This window comes from Salmo salar, chromosome ssa03, assembly GCF_905237065.1.
Source record: "Salmo salar chromosome ssa03, Ssal_v3.1, whole genome shotgun sequence".
Taxonomy (NCBI): Eukaryota; Metazoa; Chordata; class Actinopteri; order Salmoniformes; family Salmonidae; genus Salmo; species Salmo salar.
The window spans coordinates 19,771,674-19,794,236 of NC_059444.1; the positions used below are offsets into that span (position 1 = coordinate 19,771,674).

The 22,563-nt window shown below is 45.7% G+C and overlaps 1 protein-coding gene across 2 annotated transcripts in view; it reads left to right on the forward strand.

Annotated features, from left to right (window-relative positions):
- The window catches only part of LOC106599530 (glypican-1), a 126,383-nt gene that overhangs the window by 71,024 nt on the left and 32,796 nt on the right, over positions 1 to 22,563 (forward strand). For both annotated transcript variants that reach the window (XR_001327487.2, XM_014190813.2), the window contains exons 4-5: positions 12,009 to 12,236; positions 12,498 to 12,661. Coding sequence is in view for 1 of the 2 variants with exons in the window: in XM_014190813.2 (XP_014046288.1) it covers positions 12,009 to 12,236; positions 12,498 to 12,661 (392 nt within the window). In the remaining variant the exon portion in view is untranslated. The remainder of the gene's footprint in view (positions 1 to 12,008; positions 12,237 to 12,497; positions 12,662 to 22,563) is intronic.

Sequence of the window (22,563 nt, forward strand, 5' to 3'; positions counted from 1 at the left end):
CTTTTTTGTTCCAGATAGAACCCTTTTGGGTTCCATGTAGAACCCTCTGTAGAAAGGGTTCTACATGTAACCCAAAAGGGTTCTTGAAAGGTTTCTTCTATGGGGACAGCTGAAGAACACTTTAAGGTTCTAGATAGCACCCTTTTTTCTAAGAGTGTATAAGCAGTTGAATTCATGCATTAAACCTCATTGAAGTATCTTGGGACCATCAGTAAACATTAGGATTTTCCACATAAAATTAAAGCGTTTTCCAATTAGACCCAACATACACCCAGCATGGCGTTCATTTTGTCGCTAACTCTTCCCAATTATAGACCACATATTTGATTCATTCTGAGAATAATTTCCTGTTTTCAGGGTCACCTCTGTTGATGTCAGAAATGCCAAGGACATCTGCTCCATTGTGCCGCCTGATTGGCTCGTGGTCTTGGCATGCAAATCATGTTGGGCGGGAGCCAGAGTTACAGCATCCTAAACGCCAAACACATTACTCACTGTGAAGAGAGGGTGGAGGGAGAAAGAGAAGGAGACAGAGAGGGAACGATGGAGAGAGATGGAGGAAGAGTAGAGAGAGGGAAGGGAGCGGGGTGGAAGGAGAAGAGGGAAGGATGGAGGAAGAGTAGAGAGAGGGAAGGGAGCGGGGTGGAAGGAGAAGAGGGAAGGATGGAGAGAGATGGAGGAAGAGTAGAGAGAGGGAAGGGAGTGAGGTGGAAGGAGAAGAGGGAACGATGGAGGAAGAGTAGAGAGAGGGTAGGGAGCGGGGTGGAAGGAGAAGAGGGAAGGATGGAGAGAGGGAGAGGAGGGGGACCTACAAGCAACAGGGAGAGGGGAAGAAGAAACAGATGGAAACTGATGGAGAGAAAGAGGAGAGAATAAATAGTGCATGAGACAGAGAAAAACAGAAAATAGATAGAGAGAAACAGAGAGAGAGAGAGAGAGAGAGAGAAACACAGATAGAGAAAGAGAGAGAGAGAGGTATCGGAGTGCTTGTGTGTCAGAACACAAACACTCTCCATCCATCACAACACTTATCAGCTGTGTGGTTAGTGCCGTTAGCCCGCGGAGCGCCACGGCCCCTTAGGAAGCATTTAGACGCCATTAAAAGACCACTATATTAAACAGACACACACACACACGCTGAAAGACACCATTCATCAACTCTCTCTCTCTCTCTCTCTCTCTGACCACGACATCCTCTCCCAATGTCTGACTATGGCCTTGGGAATGTGGTCCATTGTTTGGGCAATGGGCATATACAGCTGGAGGTAGTTGAGACTCATTGAGATGTATGATTTGTCAGATTTGTTTTAGCATTGAAGTATCAATTGTCATTATGGTTTAAATCAAATCTAAATTGTTTTCATCACGTACGTAGTTTACAGCAGGTAAACGTGCGGAGAAAGGTGACGGAGTTGTGTGTAACAGAATAGGTTATTGTTGGACTCTTTTTGGCCCTCATCAGTGAAGACTGAGAGGCAAGGAGAGAAAGAGAAAAAGAGAGAGGAAAGAGAAGGACAGCCATTTACATTTACATTTAACATTTAAGTCATTTAGCAGACGCTCTTATCCATAGAGGAAAGGCAGAGAACCATCTGCTGTTGACTGGACTGGGGCTGGTTCATTCATGAATGGCCAAGATAGCCAGGTCTAAAACAACCACATCAGCACAATGCATCCCTTCTAACTCTTCCTCCTTCTCTTCCCCTTCTCTCTCTCCTCGCTGACTCACTCACTCCGTCTCCCTCTCTTTCCTCCTCACTCTCCCAAGGAGCGTTCTGTTAACCCGATCATTCACCACTTGTCAAACTGGACAAATACAATTAGGAGGATCGGATACATTGGCACCGAAGCAACCACGGTTCACTCCTCCCCCCTCCCCCCTCCTCCTCCCCCCTCCTCCTCCTCTCCATCTCTCTCTCTCTGTGTCTCTCCATCTCCCACCTCACCACAAATTAATACCCAGACTATTTGTGTCCAGAACAATACAGAGCTATTACAGGTGTGTGTGTGTGTGTGTGTGTGTGTGTGTGTGTGTGTGTGTGTGTGTGTGTGTGTGTGTGTGTGTGTGTGTGTGTGTGTGTGTATGTGTGTGTCCAACTGCGTTTATGTGAGAGTGGTGTTTGAGGAAGAACAGAAGGTGAAGGGGAGGTGTCAGATTACCAAGGTGTCAGGCCGTGCCTTCATTAGTGGTGTGACGGAGGGCCGTGCCTTCATTAGTGGTGTGAGGGAGGGCCGTGCCTTCATTAGTGGTGTGAGGGAGGGCCGTGCCTTCATTAGTGGTGTGAGGGAGGGCCGTGCCTTCATTAGTGGTGTGAGGGAGGGCCGTGCCTTCATTAGGGGTGTGACGGAGGGCCGTGCCTTCATTAGTGGTGTGAGGGAGGGCCGTGCCTTCATTAGTGGTGTGAGGGAGGGCCGTGCCTTTATTAGTGGTGTGAGGGAGGGCCGGGCCTTCATTAGTGGTGTGAGGGAGAGCCGTGCCTTCATTAGTGGTGTGAGGGAGGGCCGTGCCTTCATTAGTGGTGTGAGGGAGGGCCGTGCCTTCATTAGTGGTGTGAGGGAGGGCCGTGCCTTCATTAGTGGTGTGAGGGAGGGCCGTGCCTTCATTAGTGGTGTGAGGGAGGGCCGTGCCTTCATTAGTGGTGTGAGGGAGGGCCGTGCCTTCATTAGTGGTGTGAGGGAGGGCTGTGTCTTCATTAGTGGTGTGAGGGAGGGCCGTGCCTTCATTAGTGGTGTGAGGGAGGGCCGTGCCTTCATTAGGGGTGTGAGGGAGGGCCGTGCCTTCATTAGGGGTGTGAGGGAGGGCCGTGCCTTCATTAGTGGTGTGAGGGAGGGCCGTGCCTTCATTAGTGGTGTGAGGGAGGGCCTAACAACAGATACAACTAGTCTGTCTTTTACCCTGCTCTGACCTGGGAAGGACCCAAAAGGAAAGCATGCCTTGTCCTGTCTTCCTTTGACTCGAGATTACACACACGTGGACGCATGCATGCATACAGGCACACAAATGCACGTGTACACACAAAAACACACAAACCTCTCTGGATTCAGCTCAGTGTTAACAATGTCCATAATGTGTATTCTATACAAATGTTAGAGTGATCAGATAGGCCACACCAAGCTCTGTTCCTAATATTTTGTACACTCAGTGTTTATGGGGCACTCTGAGCCCTCTGTGTCATAAACTGATTCAAGATCAGTTGTTTGTAGCCAGAACCACAGTAAGCCCTCTGAGGGAAAAACTGATTCAGGATCAGCATGTAATGAGTGTCAGTGGTACATCCCCCACTGTTAGAGACTGGATCAGGATCAGGGAATAATGAACAGAGGTGGTACAGGGTAGACCCAGTAAGCCTCCAGTTGGAGTTATTGGCAGTGGGAGGAGGATCAACGTTAACTCCTAAACACAGAGGCACAGAATCCCACAACAATGCCAGGGCTAATCAGAGATAGAGGAGGGAGAGAGAGAGAGAGAGAGAGAGGGGTGAGCAGAGGTAGGGAGAGAGAGAGAGGGGTGAGCGGCGGTAGGGAGAGAGAGAGGGGTGAGTGGAGGTAGGGAGAGAGAGAGAGGTATGGAGGAGTGAAAAAGAGAACCAACAGCATTATTGAGAAATACTGAGAACAGTGTGTGTGTGTGCGCACGTGCGCACGTGTGTGTGTGTGTGTGTGTGTGTGTGTGTGTGTGCGCGCGTGTGTGTGTGTGTGGATTGAGAAAAGGGTGGGAGTGTATGGATTTCAGCAGGCATGTATGAAGGGTGAATATGTCAAAGACAGAAAGGAAATGAGAGTGTCAGAATAAGCCAGAGACACGTCAAGCTGTTCTGCTAGTTCAACTCCATACCATTACAAATGGTACCATTCATTCTTCTCTTCTCGCTGCTGGAGAAAGTCATTAGACCACAGACACCAGGCTGATCACAGGTTCACTGTGGGTATGTGTGTGTGAGAAAGAGAGAGAGAGATGGTATTTTATTTAACCTTTATTTTGACAGGAATTCATGTTGAAACCAACGTCTCTTTCACAAATGAGCCCTGTGATTCAAATCAAATCAAATCAACGTTTATTTGTCACGTGCAGGTGTAGACCTTACAGTGAAATGCTTACTTACAAGCCCTAACCAACAGTGCAATTTTTAAGTAAAAAATAGGTATTAGGTAAACAATAGATCAGTAAAAAATACAAAATAAAAAGAAAACAGTAAATTGACAGTGAAAATAACAGTAGTGAGGCTATATACAGGGGATACCGGCACAGAGTCAATGTGGAGGCTATATACAGGGGGTACAGGTACAGAGTCAATGTGCGGGGGCACTGGTTAGTTGGGCTAATTGAGGTAAAATGTACATGTAGGTATAGTTAAAGTGACTATGCATAGATGATAAACAGAGAGTAGCAGCAGCGTAAAAGAGGGGGTTGGCGGGTGGGGGAGTAGCGGGACCAGGGGCGAAAATCTGATATCAACTTTGGAGGGGACAATTACATGAAATTTTCTCAAGAGCAATTCCTGAGGGGGACACCAAAAGTAGTGCTGTAACACATAGCCTACATTGTAATATGGTAAATGTATATTGAGGAACCAAAGAAATAAGGTGTTTGCCGTACTCCTAACTACCGGTACCCAAAACTACACAACAGCAATACCATTGCCTTTAACAAATCTTAGTTCAGTCACCAGTTTAAGTTGAGAGTGGGGGTATCCATGGCATTTTCCAATTATGTTCCTATTTTCCAAGTCAAATTTTTTTAGAACCTTTCATAATGTTGCCAAACAAAGACTCAACAAACTTACCTGAGACTCCCTGTCTCTGCCAGTCTGTCCCTGCATATCTGTCCCCAACTCTGCTGTCTGTGTGCCATCTGTTGCCTGCTCTGCCTAATGACATCATTGTGAAACATTTCCATTAGAATTTCATTTCTTTCTTATGAACATTTTATCAACTAGTCTTTGAGATATTAGGCTACTAGGGTTCTTACTATGCGTTTTGGTGTACTGAAAAATACTCTGATGTCCGTCTTTTATTTTTCTGCCATTTTTCTACCTGGCTGGCTGGCTACACACACACACACAGTAGGAGATGGGCTTCTATCATCTTATCTTTTATCATTCTATTTGGGCTTCGATCTAAAAGGTAGCTAGCAAATGTGAAACGGATTAAAATGACAAGAGTTGACAGCTGTATGAGTTCACCATTTACACAACATATGCTGCAACCTTTTGTAATTTTAATAGTTTGTTTCATATTGGCTGGCTTCCAACAATAGCTGAATTTTCAAAGCTAGCGAGCACCAATTCCGTTTCAGTGGTGTTTGCTATAATCTTTGCTACCCGGGTTAAATAAAGGTGAAATTAAATAAATAAAAGTTAACTTGCGACAATTTAGCTTTTGCAACGAGACCATTAAATATATTTAAGACAATGGTAGAAGAGAGTGTAGTTCTGTTCAGTTTGGATTTCAGTTTATCGCTAACTTACATCATCTGCATGCTGATTCCATCTTTGACGACGCCACATAAATGGAATAGGTACTAGCTAGCTTAATAGTTAATATTTGCGCGCTAGCTCTGCATATTCAGCTAGTGTGTGTGCGCGATTGACTGGATTAACCTCACGTCAGTTACGTGCATTGAGTGCCTTTCAGACAGTAGATACGACCTCTCTGTTACCTAGCAAGCTAAGGAACTGGCAGTGGGTCAAACCATTGTGAGGCAAAGAGTGGGGGGGTTGCAATCTTTTGAAACTTAAAAACGCGCTATTAAGTGTCTATAGCGGTGATTCACAGGTGGCGAATCGCATCTCTGCATGTCTGGCAGACATATCAGTGTGGATGATGGATCACCACCTCAAGCTGAACCTCGGCAAGACGGAGCTGCTCTTCCTCCCAGGGAAGGATTGCCCGTTCCATGATCTCGCCATCACGGTTGACAACTCCCTTGTGTCCTCCTCCCAGAGTGCTAAGAGCCTCGGCGTGACCCTGGACAACACCCTGTCGTTCTCCACTAACATCAAGGCGGTGACCCGATCCTGTAGGTTCATGCTCTACAACATTCGCAGAGTACGACCCTGCCTCACACAGGAAGCGGCGCAGGTCCTAATCCAGGCACTTGTCATCTCCCGTCTGGATTACTGCAACTCGTTGTTGGCTGGGCTCCCTGCCTGTGCCATTAAACCCCTCCAACTCATCCAGAACGCCGCAGCCCGTCTGGTGTTCAACCTTCCCAAGTTCTCTCACGTCACCCCGCTCCTCCGCTCTCTCCACTGGCTTCCAGTTGAAGCTCGCATCCGCTACAAGACCATGGTGCTTGCCTATGGAGCTGTGAGGGGAACGGCACCTCCGTACCTTCAGGCTCTGATCAGGCCCTACACTCAAACAAGGGCACTGCGTTCATCCACCTCTGGCCTGCTCGCCTCCCTACCTCTGAGGAAGCACAGTTCCCGCTCAGCCCAGTCAAAACTGTTCGCTGCTCTGGCACCCCAATGGTGGAACAAGCTCCCTCACGACGCCAGGACAGCGGAGTCAATCACCACCTTCCAGAGACACCTGAAACCCCACCTCTTTAAGGAATACCTAGGATAGGATAAAGTAATCCTTCTAACCCCCCCCTTAAAAGATTTAGATGCACTATTGTAAAGTGGTTGTTCCACTGGATATTATAAGGTGAATGCACCAATTTGTAAGTCGCTCTGGATAAGAGCGTCTGCTAAATGACTTAAATGTAAATGTATAATCAGCACAATTGCTTTCATTGCGTATTATTAATATGATTTAAATTACATAGTAATAACAAATCATATTTTTCCCAGGATGGGGGGGTCGTGTGTCCCCCCGTCCTCCCCGGGATTTCCGCCCCTGGGCGGGACACAATGTAAAGAGTCCAGTGGCCATTTGATTAATTGTTCAGCCTTTTGGACCTAGACTTGGTGCTCCGCTACCGCTTGCCGTGCAGTAGCAGAGAGAACAGTCTATGACTGGGGTTACAAAGATACACGTCAAATACGAAGTGAAAAACAGGATCATAGAAAACAAACACATTCTTCATCAAAAAGGTCCTGAAATCAGCCGTCTGAATTGGCCTAGAGGTACCAAAACGGATTACGTAGAAGTCTGTGTTATTAATTGCATGTGAAAGATTATTACTAATTTAACATTATGTCTGGGTTATCGTGTTAGCATATGCTCAGTATAGAGTAGTCTATAGCCCTAGTGTGCATATCCCCCAGGTTACCCCAACCTGAAGCTCTGTCACTGGGGATGCTCAGCCCTCAACCCCCGCTCCACCTGGAGTTCATGGTGCTGATGAGGGGATGGGGATGAGGGGGAGAGGTTGGATGAAGGGAGGTTGGAGGGTTAGATTGTGGTCCCTCTGGGGCCCCTGAGAGACAAAATTGATGAGTAAGGACATAAACACATTTGCACGCACGCACACACACACACACACACACACACACACACACACACACACACACACACACACACACACACACACACACACGTGTCATGTTAATGATCATCATTAGTCACCAGAGCATAGAGGGGACTGGCTGCCCTATGGCACAGTAAGAGATTACTAAACACTCACCCACTCACCCTGTTGTAAATCTTTAGGATTTTCAACATGTACGAATCTTATCAAAGGATAACAAGCATTATCTGACTGCAATTCACGCTGTTGTACTGTATGTTTAAAAATATGCATGACTATTAACCAAAGCATGAATTTTCCTACTCTTTCCGACTCTACTTTAGACAATTTTAGGCTGGGATTCAATTCAATCATCCTTTTTTGGCTATGCACCATTAAAAGACAAGGTTACCGGAGATCGCAAGTCAACGCTGCTGATGTCGGCTCAATGGTAAAATTACCTTTAAATGTCAACCGCGCTATATTGTTTCCTGACCTGTCTTGCAACCCAGCTAAGACACCAGTATAGCCACAGCAACAGTCTGCTCCTATCATTGGCTGTCAACCCAGCTCTTAGTCTATTAGTGAAATTAGTATAAATGTGAAATGATTTATACTTTTCTTTTTGATACAATTACATTTAATTTTGATACTTAAGTATATTTATACTTTTACTCAAGTAGTATTTTCCGAGATGACTTTCACTTTTATTTTAGTCATTTTTTATTAGGGTGTCTTTACTTTTACTCAAGTATGACAATTAGGTACTTTTTCCACCACTGCTCACAGAACGGACCGCCGAGAGCTGAAGCGCATAGTGAGTAAAAATCACATGTCCTCAGTTGCAACACTCACTCCCGAGTTCCAAACTGCCTCTAGAAGAAACGTCCGCACAAGAACTGTTCGTTGGGAGCTTCATGAATGCCAAGTGTCGGCTGGGGTGGTGTAAAGCTTGTCGCCATTGGACTCTGGAGCAGTGGAAACGTGCTCTCTGGAGTGATGAATCACGCTACACCATCTAGCAGTCTGACAGATTAATCTGGGTTTGGCGGATGCCAGGAACACGCTACCTACCCCAATGCATAGTGCCAACTGTAAAGTTTGGTGGAGGAGGTATAATGGTCCGGGGCTGTTTTTCATGGTTCGGGCTAGGCCCGTTAGGTCCAGTGAAGAGAAATCTTAACGCTACAGCATACAATGACATTCTAGATGATTCTGTGCTTCCAACTTTGTGGCAACAGTTTGGGGAAGGACTCTTTCCTATTTCAGCATGGCAATGCCCCCATATACAAAGTGAGGTCCAGACAGAAATGGTTTGTCGAGATCGTTGTGGAAGAAATTGACTGGCCTGCACAGAGCCCTGACCTCAACCCCTTCGAACTCCCAAGTGGCGCAGCAGTCTAAGGCACTGCATATCAGTGCTAGAGGCATCACTAAAGACCCTGGTTTGATTCCAGGCTGTATCACAACCGGCCGTGATTGGGAGTACCATAAGGCGGCACACAATTGGCCCAGCGTCGTTAGGGTTTACATTTACATTTTTGTCATTTAGGAGACGCTCTTATCCAGAGCGACTTACAGTAGTGAATGCATACATTTTCATACATTTCATTTCATGCATTTTTTTTTTTGTTGTGCTGGCCCCCCGTGGGAACTGAACCCACAACCCTGGCGTTGCACACACCATGCTGGCGTTGCAAACACCATGCTCTACCAACTGAGCCACAGGGAGCCGGGGTAGGACTTGCCTTGTTAAATAAAAAATAAAACACCTTTGGGATAAATTGGCCGGGGTAGGACTTGCCTTGTTAAATAAAAAATAAAACACCTTTGGGATAAATTGGAATGCCGATTGTGAGGCAGGCCTTATCGCCCAACATTGGTGCCTGACCTCACTAATGCTCATGGCTGAATGGAAGCAAGTCCCTGTAGCAATGTTCCAACATCTATTGGAAAACCTTCCCAGAAGACTGGAGGATGGTATAGAAGTAAAGGGGGGACCAACTCCATATTAATACCCATTATTTTGGAATGAGATGTTCGACGAGCAGGTGTCCACATACATTTGGCCATGTAGTGTATGAGTGTGTCTGCCTGCGTGCCTGCGTCCCTGTCTACGTGCGCTTGCATGTGTGCACGTAGGCAGTGCATGTGTGTGTGTGTGACAGCAGAGCGTCACTCCCTGCTAATCCTAACAGGCACAGAGGTCTGGATAAGTCTGTCTGACTGGCATCTGGTCAGGTGGCAGGGGAATGATCTGTCATCCAGTCAGAAGCACACCGACCAAGCACTGCTCTGCTCGGAAAGGCCTGGAATATAACTGGATGTTTCTGTGTTTGTTTGGCCCTGAGCTTTCATGTAGTTGCCAGGGATGAAGGTGTTGTTGGCCCTAGGGCTTCTCACTGTGTCTGTGTCTCTGGTTCTGGCTTGCCCTCAGTCGCCCAGCTGTCCACTGCGTAGGCATTTGGTTGAATTCCCAAAAATGTTTTTGAGCAATGCTAATTGCTAACTTAGCCATACGATACACATTAGTTGCTTATACATAATCTCTCATGGACAGAGTACGTAAACATAAATGCTACCGTAGGTCTGTCATGATACAAATGGGATGCGTGACATAATGAGCAGCATTAGTTCCGGTGCTTAGGTTTTTCGTCACTGGTTATTTGGACAAATCACGATTTCACAGATGTTAGCATCTTTCGTATTTCCTGTTCCAAACCTCATTTTTCTTAATTAGGGACCATCAGTAAATTACACAATGTACATGGGACAATATTTTTAAATGTCAATAGCTACAAATTGTAAAACTCTAACCAAATATTTTAAGCATTTGATGAGTAAACTAAAAGATGTGCAACATCAAACTATTGTCCCATGTAAATGTTATAATTTATTGACGGTCCCTAACGAGCCCAGAGATACGCTTTCCAATGTCAAACCAACTTTGCCATGGTCACACACCAGCCGGCTAAAGCTAATTGACGAAATAAGTTGGCTTGCTTGCTAGTTAGTCTAGGCTACTTACAGACACACCACCTGGTTACATGGTTTCAAGTTATCTAGAAGGGTGACTGACTGTAACTGTGTACTGTTTTGGCCGAGTGAAAGTACAAATGCTTCCCATGTTCGAACACACACACACACAACAGACACCCACATAAAGCACGCCTCCAAGACCCAAATCTCGTTCTCAGTCGCATTTCCTAATGAGGAGAATTGAAACCGAGACTAAATCAGAAAGTTCTTACCCCCTTTAATCGAGCACCTGACTAATTACACAAGACTTTAGTTCTGGGTTAACTGAGATTATTTAAACACTTAGTCTCCCAGTTAGTCCTAGACTGAAACTTCACCATAACAAAGACCATTATCAGTAAAGGCTTTCTGTGATTCACTACTTTCATTAAACACTCGCTTCCTTCGCCTCTAGTCATTATTTCTGGTAGCGTTGGCTTTAACTAGGAGTCTTTCTTTCTGTAATGTTTCACAATCAGACCCCAGCAACACAGCAGATATTCCTGTCTGATAAGAATTTGATGGTTCGTTATTATCATTTTTGAATTCATTTGTTTTAGAATAGTGACATCATCAAACAAGGCCCTGCTTAGATAATGCAGTGCGATTGGGTCAGTGTGAGCTTTAACATTATATTACGTGACATATTCAACACTGTTGGATCATCTTCAGGCAGTGTGTCTGCATGTCTGGGTGTACTGGATGTGTGTGGTGAATGTGGAGAATGTTTGCTGGGTGTGTTTATGTGTGTGGTTGAGTGTGTTCAAATCCATTTTCGAGTCTGTGTTTGTGTGTGTGTGAGAGCGAGAGAGCGAGAGAGAGAGAGAGAGAGAGACATTAGTGCTGAGCTAAGGGAATTCTCATAGAGGCTCAGTGATTCCTCTCCCCATCTGGGGTGCATGGCGGCAGGAAGGAGATAAGAACGTCTTCAAAGAAAACACTGCGCACACACACACCCATTAAAGACGACGCCGTAAGAATGTATTCTTAAACGGTGCAGTCGCAGCCCAGTCTGTTATTGTGTGGTGTGTTTTTGGCCAGAGCCATGGTACTGACTGACTGAGAGTCCCATTCCAGCAGGACTGGGTTTGTCTGCTGTTTATGTTGCTCTCTGTGTTTGTGTGTGTGTGTGTCTCTGCAGGCCTGTGTCTGTTTGCGTTAGGGTTTAAGTGTGTGTGTCTGCACAATGTAAGTGTATGTTAGAGAATCTCTCTATATCCCACTCAGTGCGTTTTATGTGGATGGCAACATTATCTTCCACTGCACATCCTATCCTGCCTCAGAATACATTTAAACACTTCCTCTCTGGGTTCATTTCTGTGGCATATTTCTTATGCAGTACAAAGCAATGAGACAGAGCCCCAGTCCTCACAGCTAAGCTACACTAAACGGTATTATAGGCAACAGCTCTGCTGTTGTTTGTCGCCAGAAAAAAAACTAAAAACATTAAAGGGAAATTATACCCTTTCATTCTTGCATTTTGTTTTCTTCCCCCTGGAAATGTATCCATATTATAATAACAATTACATTAAAAAAACATAGAATTGACCTAAATTCAACTGTTTAACATGTCCTGTTTCCTGTCTCATTCCAGGTTACCTCCTGGAGCTGCTGAACCGTTCCGAGGGTTTCCTGCAGCAGTCCTATCCCCCGGCGCTGGGTTCCCTGTACACCCAGAACACCCGCGTGTTCTCTGACCTGTACACGGAGCTGAGACGGTACTACCGTGGTTCCAACGTTAACATTGAGGAGGCGCTCAACGAGTTCTGGGCCCGCCTGCTGGAGAGGATGTTCAAGGGAGCCAATGGACGGTATCTCATAGGTACGTAAACATTACACATTGAACTTAAATATGTTCTTTGAAATGTTCAACTTTTAAAATCTCCATTGCAAATAAATGCTGCTTTTTCCAAACTCTTGCATTGAGATTGAATTCACCCCAACCCTGGTAAATATTTTCATGAATTTCATCTTGTATGATTTCAACTTTTATTCTTAACTATGTGAGGCCGTTATATTGCTTTAGCTATCACTTGTGTATTGTATGAAGAGCGTTTTACTAATAAAGTTATTATGATTGCAGGCGATGACTACCTGGAGTGTGTGTCCAAGCAGTCGGAGACGCTGCGACCCTTTGGTGACACCCCCCGAGACCTCAAGTTGAAAGTGACACGTACATTTGTGGCGGCACGCTCCTTTGTCCAGGGACTGGTGATCAGCGGGGAGGTGGTTCGCAAGGTGTCACAGGTAAGATTGACCCATCTTTCTCCGTCTATCTATTGTCAGTGTTGTTTATCTCCTCGCTCTACTCATTTTTCTCTCTCTCTTCCCCCCTCTCTCTCTGTCTTCTATTTTTTTTCTCATCCTGTCAATCAAACCTGCTGTACATCAATCTGGCACTTCGACCACCATTAAACTTTAAAACGTATTTGGAGCTTTGAGATACAAGCATTCTATCAAACTAATGTTACAGCATGAGAGAAGAATCCCTGGTGCCTCTTTTTCTAAAAGCACCTACAGTATAAGCAGCTAAATGGATGGCTGAAATGTTCCACGGATCCTACAGCATCCAGCATTTATTTTGTCTTGTCATCTCTGGCTCCAGACAGTTCTTTATAGCGTTGTGTGTCACACTGTGTACAGTAGTCCTCTAGCTGCTCTATACTTCTTCGCTAGAACAGTGTGTGGTCAACACTGGTCCAAATAGCAGGCTATAAACAGTGCTGGGCATCTCATTGCAGGCCAATCAATCTCTAATGGAGTAACAGAGGAACAGAAGAGGGAGAAATCTAGGACCATAACACCAGGTTGTTTACACATACAGTGTGTACAGGAGAGGGACAGAGTGAGCCACAGCTCTGGACAATGTCGATAGAGTGATCTGAGAGAAAGGGAAGGAGAGGAGAGCAGAAAGGTGAGGATAGTGGAGGAGGAGAGGAGGGTGGAGGAATGGAGGAGAGAGATAAAGAGGAAGAAAATAGGAGATAAGGAGGAATGGAGTGGAGAGAGGAGGAGAGGAAGGTATAAGAGGGTAAATAGAGGAATTGAGGAGAGAGGGGAGATGTATGCCTCCTGTGGAGTCTGGAGTCTGATTGGACCAGCCAGGGGGGCAGAGGGCTGAGTGGAATGCCAGATGGCATGCTGGGATATGGGTACCCTCTCTCCCTCCCTGCCTTCTCCCTGTGGTTCTAATCACTGTAATAGGGATTGTGGTGGATTGTGTTGTTAGGAGAAAGTGAAATGAGTGAGAGAGAGAGACAGAGGGAGAAAGTACAGTAGAGGGTTTGGGAGAGAGAGCATCGAGAGAGTGGAAGTGAGAGAAAGGAGTGAGGGGAAGTGACACTCGTGTACACACATGTTGACCTTGACAAGAGATGTACACCTACACCTTGCCCCACCCCTGCCAATCAAATCATACTGTACCACATAAAGTAGACCCACGACAGCTTTATAATTTGTGTGTGTGCATATGTGAATGTGCCCAAGAGTACACCCTGACCTCATTGAGAATGGCAGCGGCTGCCAGCGCCCTGGCATTAGTGCAGGGATGACATTTTGTAATTTTGTAAAAGCCGCACTAATTACTTACACATTTTCCCCAGCCGACCTCATTTAATGAACATATCGCTCAATGTCCTTCAGCAGCAGCAAAACGGCTACAGTCAGGAATTATGGATCAGATCAAGTTGCTCTGGGGAGACAATGGAGGAGAGGGGGAGAGAGGAAAAAGGGAAGAGAAGGGAAGAGAACGGAAGGGACCGTTTCCACTGCTCCAGGAGAAGGGAGGAGAAGGGAGGAGAGAGAGGAGAAGGGAGAGAAGGGAGGAGAAGGAAGAGAAGGGAAGGGAGAGGAAGGAAGGAAGGGAAGGGAAGGGAAGGGAGGAGAAGGTAGAAGGGAGGAGAATGGAGAGAAGGTAGGAGAGGGAAGAGAGGGGAAGGAGGACAAGGGAGAAGTAGGGAGAAAAGGGAGAGGATGGAAAGATAAGGAAAGGGAGGAGAATGGAGGGGAAGGTAGAAGGGAGGGAGAGAAGGGAGGAGAAGGGAGGAAAAGGTAGGAGAAGGGAGGAGAAGGGAGTAGAAGGTAGGAGAAGGGAGGAGAAGGTAGGGGAAGGGAGAGAAGGGAGGAGACGGGAGGAGAAGGTAGGAGAAGGGAGTAGAAGGGGGTGGAAGGGAGGGGAAGGGAGGAGAAGGTAGGAAAAAGGGAGGAGAGGGAGGAGAAAGGAGACAAGGGAGGAAAAGGGAGACAAGGGAGGAAAAGGGAAGGGTGGGGAAGGGAGAGAAGGGAGGAGAAGAAGGGAAGGGAGCAGAAGGGAGGGGGGGTAGAAGGGAGAGGAGGGGAGAGAAGGGAGGGAGGGAAGGGAGGAAAAGGGAATGGAGGAGACGGGAGGGGTAGGTAAAAGGGAGAGGAAGGGACAGATGTGAGGAGAAGGGAGGAGAAGGTAGGGGAAGGGATGTAAAGGGAGGAGGGGGAAGGAAGGAAGGAGAATGGATGGATGGGAAGGTAGAAAGGGAGGAGAGGGTGAAGAAAGAAGGAGAAAGGAGATGGGAAGGAACGGAGACAAGGGAGGAGAAGGGAGTAGAAGGGAGACAAGGGAGGAGAAGGGAGTAGTGGGGAGACAAGGGAGTAGAAGGGAAGGGAGGAGGAGGGAGACAAGGGAGGAGAAGGGAAGGGAGGAGAAGGGAGGGAAAGGTAGGAGAATGGAAAGAAGGGAGGAGAAAGTAGGGGAAGGTAGGAGAAGGGAGGGGGAAGGGAGACAAGAGAGGAGAAGGGAAGAGAAGGGAAGGCAGGATAAGGGAGGGGGAGGGAGAGAAGGGAGGAGGAGGGAGGAGGTGGGAGGGGAAGGGAGACAAGGGAGGAGAAGGGAGACATTAGAGGAGAAGGGAGACAAGGGAGGAGAAGGGTACAGAAGGGAAGGGTGGAGAAGGGAGGGGGATGGAGAGAAGGGAGGAGAAGGGATCGAAGGAGAAGGTAGGAGAAGGGAGAGGAAGGCTGAAGGGAGGAGAAGGGATGAGAAGGGAGGGGAAGGGAAGGGATGAGAAGGGAGGGGAAGGGCTGAGAAGGGAGGGGAGGAAAGGGAGGAGAAAAGGAAAAGGGATGAGGAGAGAGACAAGGAAGTAGAAGGAAGACAAGGGAGGAGAAGGGAGTAGAGGGAGACAAGGGAGTAGAAGGGGAGAAAAGAGAAGGGAGGGGAAGGGAGTAGAAGGGAGGAGAGGTTGAAGGGAGGGCGTGGGAGGGGAAGGGAAGGGATGAGATGGGAGGGGAAGGGATGAGAAGGGAGGGGAGGGAAGGGAGGGAGGGAGGAGAAGGGAGGGATATAAGTGGTGTGTGTCTGAGATAGCTAGCAACTGCTTATCAGCATGGCATCGCATAGGCTGGCAGTGCTCTGCAGTCCTGTAAGCCAATCTGGCTGGTCTGGAGGGCAGACCCAGAGGGCATACGTCATGAATGGAAATGCCAGCTAACCGTGTCAACCCATGCTAATACTCCTCCTTGTTCCCCTTCTACAGTATGCCCGCGGCTAGGCTATGCTAACTGTTGCCATGCTAATGCCTGGCTTTATTCCCATACCTCCATGCTAATTCTAATGCTTGTTCCCCTGTCACAGAAGTCTATGCCTGTGGCTAGGCTAGCTAGGCTACGCTAACTGTTTCCATCCTAATGATTTTCCTTATGCTCGCAGCTACACTTGGCTTTGCTACCTTTGGTATTGGTAATTCTAGACTTTATTCCCTTATTCTTGCAGCTACACTACGTTATGCTACGCTGCGTGTGCTTAATTGAGCCATCCCAAGGTCCTTCTGTGTGGGCTGCATGTCTTGTCTCCTCTACAGGGACACACAGAGAGACTGAGGCTGGGATAGATGCATCACGCTAACATTCTAACGTCACATCAGCACAATATTGTTAACCCTTACCTTGCCTTACAGAGAGACTATTTCTGTGGTGTACACATTGTTAGTATACTTTCACTCATGGCTAATAGAAAAATGTGGGTACTAATAGTTGATATTAACCCTTTGATTTCCTTTTTTCATAAAGGATAGTGTGAACAGTATTTTTCTCTATTTTGACAATATCAATCTTTCCCTAGAGAGTAAGGGAAAATATCTCAAAATATCTGGTGCGCTGATTTGAACACTCCCCTTGCCCTGTGCGTGACTGGGGACATTTTTCACCAGTTCACCAATATTGACCCCCTACAGAGCAGCGGATATTTCTCAGTAGTAGTGATCTGATTTTAACCTTACTCTTGTGTGGAGGGGGCCATTTCTCATGGGTGCGCTGATATTAACAATCCCCACAGCCAGGGGGGACATTTTTCAGAGGCGCACTGACATTAACTGCTATAGCAGGAGCTGATTGCCTGAGCCCCTGGCTGTGCTTTATGGTGCCGTTTCCTTTCCAAAAGCTTCAATCTGGTAACAACACCTTTTTACTGCCCAGCTCCACACACTCCTTCCTGCAGATGTGTGTGTGTGTGTGTGTGTGTGTGTGTGTGTGTGTGTGTGTGTGTGTGTGTGTGTGTGTGTGTGTGTGTGAGCCTCAAAGTAGAGGTCTGTGCAGTCCAATTTCTTCATCCTACCCACACCCGCAGCACCTGCTGGTTTTCTGTCCAATTCCCACCAACTCCCGCAAGAACTGGTCCCGCACCCAACCCTAAGAAATTGGTTAAATTACCAGAGATTCTCACATGGCCCATTATATTAGGCTAGCGGTATTACTGGGATATATAAGCCAATAGGCTAGACATAGTTTGTAGAGTTGGAGAGAGAGCAGACATTTGCGCTCTCTCTTGAGCTACATTTTGCATATACCCTACCCTTTAGGAGTGGGATGATTTACAGACAGAGACAAATATGGGTGATCAATATTTATTTCTAGGCAATATAGTAAACTATAGCTTAATCATATATAGGATGGGAATTTCCTTGGAAAGATAACTGCCCTTCTCAAACACATGCATAGGCTATACCCTACTCTATTTAATTGAGACCACACATGCACCTGATCTCGCATGCCCAGAGAGGTATGGCTACTGAACTTGAAGCAGCAAGAATGATGAGAGAGGACACTTGCACTTTGTCTTGAGCTACGTTTCGCTTATAACATATAGCCTACCTTTTAGGAGTGGGACGAATTGCCGGCAGAACTTGAATGTGTGCTTTTCTGGGTCTGGGGATCAGTAGCATAAGTCACAGGTGGGCAGTTGTATACTGAGTACAGAGAGCATGAATACAAATGGAAAAAATATGAATACAAATTAAAATGTTGGGAGAGATAAGTAAGAGGGGGTGAAGAGAGTGATAAAACAAATGAAAAGAACAAGAGATAGAGATGAACAATTCCAGAGAAATATAAACCAGAGAGAGTGACTTGAATTCCATGAAAGTGGGGGACAGAAAGGGCACATATAGCGTCAGGGATATAGGATTAGGAATAGGACTAGGATATAGGACTAGTAATAGGACTAGAAATATGACTAGGTTATAGGACTAGTAATAGGACAAGGATATATGACTAGTAATATGACTAGTAATAGGACTAGGATATAGGACTAGTAATAGGACTAGTAACAGAACTAGGATATAGGACTAGGATATTGGACTATTAATATGATTAGGATATAGGACTAGGATATAGGACTAGTAATAGAACTAGTATATGACTAGTAATATAGGACTAGGCGATAGGACTAGTAATATGATTAGTAATAGGACTAAGATATAGGACTAGGATATAGGACTAGGATATAGGATGAGTAATAGGACTAATAATAGGATTAGGATATAGGACTGGTAATGGGACTAGGAAATAGGACTAGGATATAGGACTAGTAATGGGACTAGGAAATAGGACTAGTAATAGGACAAGCATATAGGACTAGGATAGAGGACTAGTAATATGATTAGGATATAGGACTAGGATATAGGACTAGTAATAGAACTAGTATATGACTAGTAATATAGGACTAGGCTATAGGACTAGTAATATGACTAGTAATATGACTAGTAATATGACTAGTAATAGGACTAGGATATAGGACTAGTAATAGGACTAGTAATAGGACTAGTAACAGAACTAGGATATAGGACTAGGATATTGGACTATTAATATGATTAGGATATAGGACTAGGATATAGGACTAGTAATAGAACTAGTATATGACTAGTAATATAGGACTAGGCTATAGGACTAGTAATATGACTAGTAATATGACTAAGATATAGGACTAGGATATAGGACTAGGATATAGGATGAGTAATAGGACTAATAATAGGATTAGGATATAGGACTGGTAATGGGACTAGGAAATAGGACTAGGATATAGGACTAGTAATGGGACTAGGAAATAGGACTAGTAATAGGACAAGCATATAGGACTAGGACAGAGGACTAGTAATAGGACTAGGATATAGGACTAGTAATAGTACTAGGAAATGTAGTGATGGCGCCGGAGGGGAAGGCTGCCATCTATTCGACTCTTAATCTTAAGGATCTGACCTTTTTGTCAATTTTCTCCTAAAATGACATACCCAGATCTAACTGCCTGTAACTCAGGATCTGAAGCAATGAAATGCATATTCTTGATACCATTTGAAAGGAAACACTTTGAAGTTTGTGGAAATGTTAAGTTAATGTAGGAGAATATAACACATTAGATTTGGTAAAAGATAATACAAAGAATAAACTATTTGTTTTCTTTTTTTTGTAACAAATGCAAGAGAAAGGCCAATATATGACTAAGCGCCAACTAAACAGACTTTTTGGAATATAAAGAAAGATTTTATCTAACCATGCATGTTGTAGCTGGGACTCTTGGGATTGCAAACAGAGGAAGATTTTCAAAAAGTAAGTTATTATTTAATCGCTATTTGTGATTTTATGAAGCCTGTGCTGGTTGAAAAATATGTTGATGTGGGGTGCCGTCCTCAAACAATCACATGGTATGCTTTCGCTGTAAAGCCTATTGTAAATAGGACAATGCAGTTAGATTAACAAGAATGTAAGCTTTTAACCGATATAAGATACTTGTATGTTCATAAATGTTTAATACTACGATTATTTATTTGAATTGCTCGCCTTCCAATTTCACAGGATGTTGTCGACAGGTGTCCCGCTGACGGGATGCCTAACCCTAAAAACGTTGATATCTTATGTTTCACTGAGTCGTGGCTGAACGACGACATTAAGAACATACAGCTGTCGAATTATACACTATCGTCAGGATAGAACAGCAGCCTCTGATAAAGCAAATCTGACCATAATTCTATCCTCCTGATTCCAGTTTACAAGCAAAAATTAAAGCAGGAAGCACCAGTGACTAGATCAATAAAAAAGTGGTCAGATGAAGCAGATGCTAAACTACAGGACTGTTTTGCTATCACAGACTGGAACATGTTCCGGAATTCTTCCGATGGCATTGATGAGTACACCACATCAGTCACTGGCTTTCTCAATAAGTGCATCGAGGACGTCTTCCCCACAGTGACTGTACATACATACCCCAACCAGAAGCCATGGATTACAGGCAACATTCACACTGAGCTGAAGGGTAGAGCTGCCGCTTTCAAGGAGCGGAACTCTAACCCGGAAGCTTATAAGAAATCCCGCTATGCCCTCCGACGAACCATCAAACAGGCAAAGCATCAATACAGGACTAAGATCGAATCGTACTACACCGGCTCCGACGCTCTTCGGATGTGGCAGGGTCTGCAAACTATTACAGACTACAAAGCGAAGCACAGCCGATGGCTGCCCAGTGACACGAGCCTACCAGACGAGCTAAATAAATTCAATGCTCGCTTCGAGGCAAGTAACACTGAAACATGCATGAGAGCATCAGCTGTTCTGGACGAATGTGTGAACACGCTCTCCGCAGCCGATGTGAGTAAGACCTTTAAACAGGTCGACATTCACAAGGACGCAGGGCCAGACGGATTACCAGGACATGTACTCCGAGCATGCGCTGACCAACTGGCAAGTGTCTTCACTGACATTTTCAACCTCTCCCTGTCTGAGTCTGTAATACCAACATGTTTCAAGCAGACCACCATAGTCCCTGTGCCCAAGAACACCAAGGTAACCTGCCTAAATGACTATCGATACATAGCACTCATGTCTGTAGCCATGAAATGCTTTGAATGGCTGCTCATGGCTCACATCAACACCATTATCCCAGAAACCCTAGACCCACTCCAATTTGCATACCGCACCAATAGATCCATAGATGATGCAATCTCTATTGCACTCCACAGTGCCCTTTCACACCTGGACAAAATGAACACCGATGTGAGAGTACTATTCATTGACTACAGCTCAGCATTCAACACCATAGTGGCCTCAAAGCTCATCAATAAGCTAAGGACACTGGGACTAAATACCTCCCTCTGCAACTGGATCCTGGACTTCCTGATGGGCCGCCCCCAGGTGGTAAGGGTAGGTAACAACACATCCGCCACGCTGATCCTCAACACAGGTTCCCCTCAGGGGTGAGTTCTCAGTCCCCTCCTGTACTCCCTGTTCACTCATGACTGCACTGCCAGGCACGACTCCAACACCATCATTAAGTTGCTGATGACACAAAAGTGGTAGGCCCAGTACATGACCCAGTATGACCCAGTACATCACTTGGCCCAAACTTCCTGCCATCCAGGACCTCTATACCAGGTGGTCAGAGGAAGGCCCTAAATATTGTCAAAGACTACAGCCTCTCTAGTCATAGACTTTTCTTTCTGCTACTGCACGGCAACCAATACCGGAGTGCCAAGTCTAGGTCCAAGAGGCTCCTAAATAGCTTCTACCCCCAAGCCGTAAGTCTCTGAACAGGAGAAATGGGCCAAAATTCACCCAACTTATTGTGGGAAGCTTGTGGAAGGCTACCTGAAATGTTTGACCCAAGTTAAACAATTTAAAGGCAATGCTACCAAATACTAATTGAGTGTATGTACATTTCTGACCCACTGGGAATGTGATGAAAGAAATAAAAGCTGAAATAAATAATTCTCTCTACTATTATTCTGACATTTCACATTGTTAAAATAAAGTGGTGGTCCTAACTGACCTAAGACAGGGAATTTTTACTAGGATTAAATGTCAGGAATTGTGAAAAACTGAGTTTAAATGTATTTGGCTAAGGAGTATGTAACCTTCCGACTTTCGACAGAGCTGTAGAAGTTGTGACCCATTTTTGTTGGTTATGTTGTCATAGTTGTGTCTAGGGGGGCATGTGGGGGAGGGAATGCTGTCACCTCCAGGTTGGTGTTTGTCCCCCTGTGTACTGAGGGTGTCAGGATCTTCTCCAGTTCTGGCATTTAGGTAACCACAGACTAGTACATGTCCCTGGGCCTGGACATTGTTGATCTCCCCGTCTCAGAAGGAGAAGTTGTCATCGTTAAAGTATGGGGATTTTGGTAGCACATATGAGGACATTTTTTCTCTGTTGAGATATTTTCCTCATGAATTTCTAGCCAGATGAAAAAGGTTCCTGTTTTGACTAATTTAATAGTGGGTTAGGTCTGCTTTATTCCAAATTAGCATACCCCTGTTGTCTCTTCCCTTTTTCACACCTGGTAGTTTGGTGGATGGGACTACCAGCTCTCTGTAACCTAGAGGGCAACCAGTGGGTCCGTTTCCTTTATACCACGTTTCTTGTAGGATGACAATTTCTGTATTCCAATTTCTTTGATGAAGTCTGGGTTCCTGGTCTTTATACCAAAGGCAGATGACGTCAGACCTTGTATATTCCAGGATGAGATCGTAAAATGTTGTGTTCCATAGTGTCTACTGTTGTTTTTGTGTGGTTTAGGCCCGGACCATCACAGTAGGTGTGAGCAGAGCATGTTGAGCATCTGATACATACCTCTTAGGTCGCAGGATGTGGCTTGGGCGGGTGTAATAGTCGGGGTTGGGCCTGTTGCTCTTCTCACGACCTGGGCATATGTCCTGCTGTCATGTTGAGGTCCTTGCCAAAGGGGCGGGGGGCATAGGGTGGGTAGAAGGGTCATAGTTCTGATATGGGTGGGCCTATATAGGGTGTGGCCAGGGTTTGCTTGGGGTGGTCTTAGCTGGTTGGGGTGTGGCTGGTGATGCTGTGGTCTGGGTGCAGGTCCTCTTGGCATGGGTTCTCTCGGTGCAGGTCCTTCTGGAGG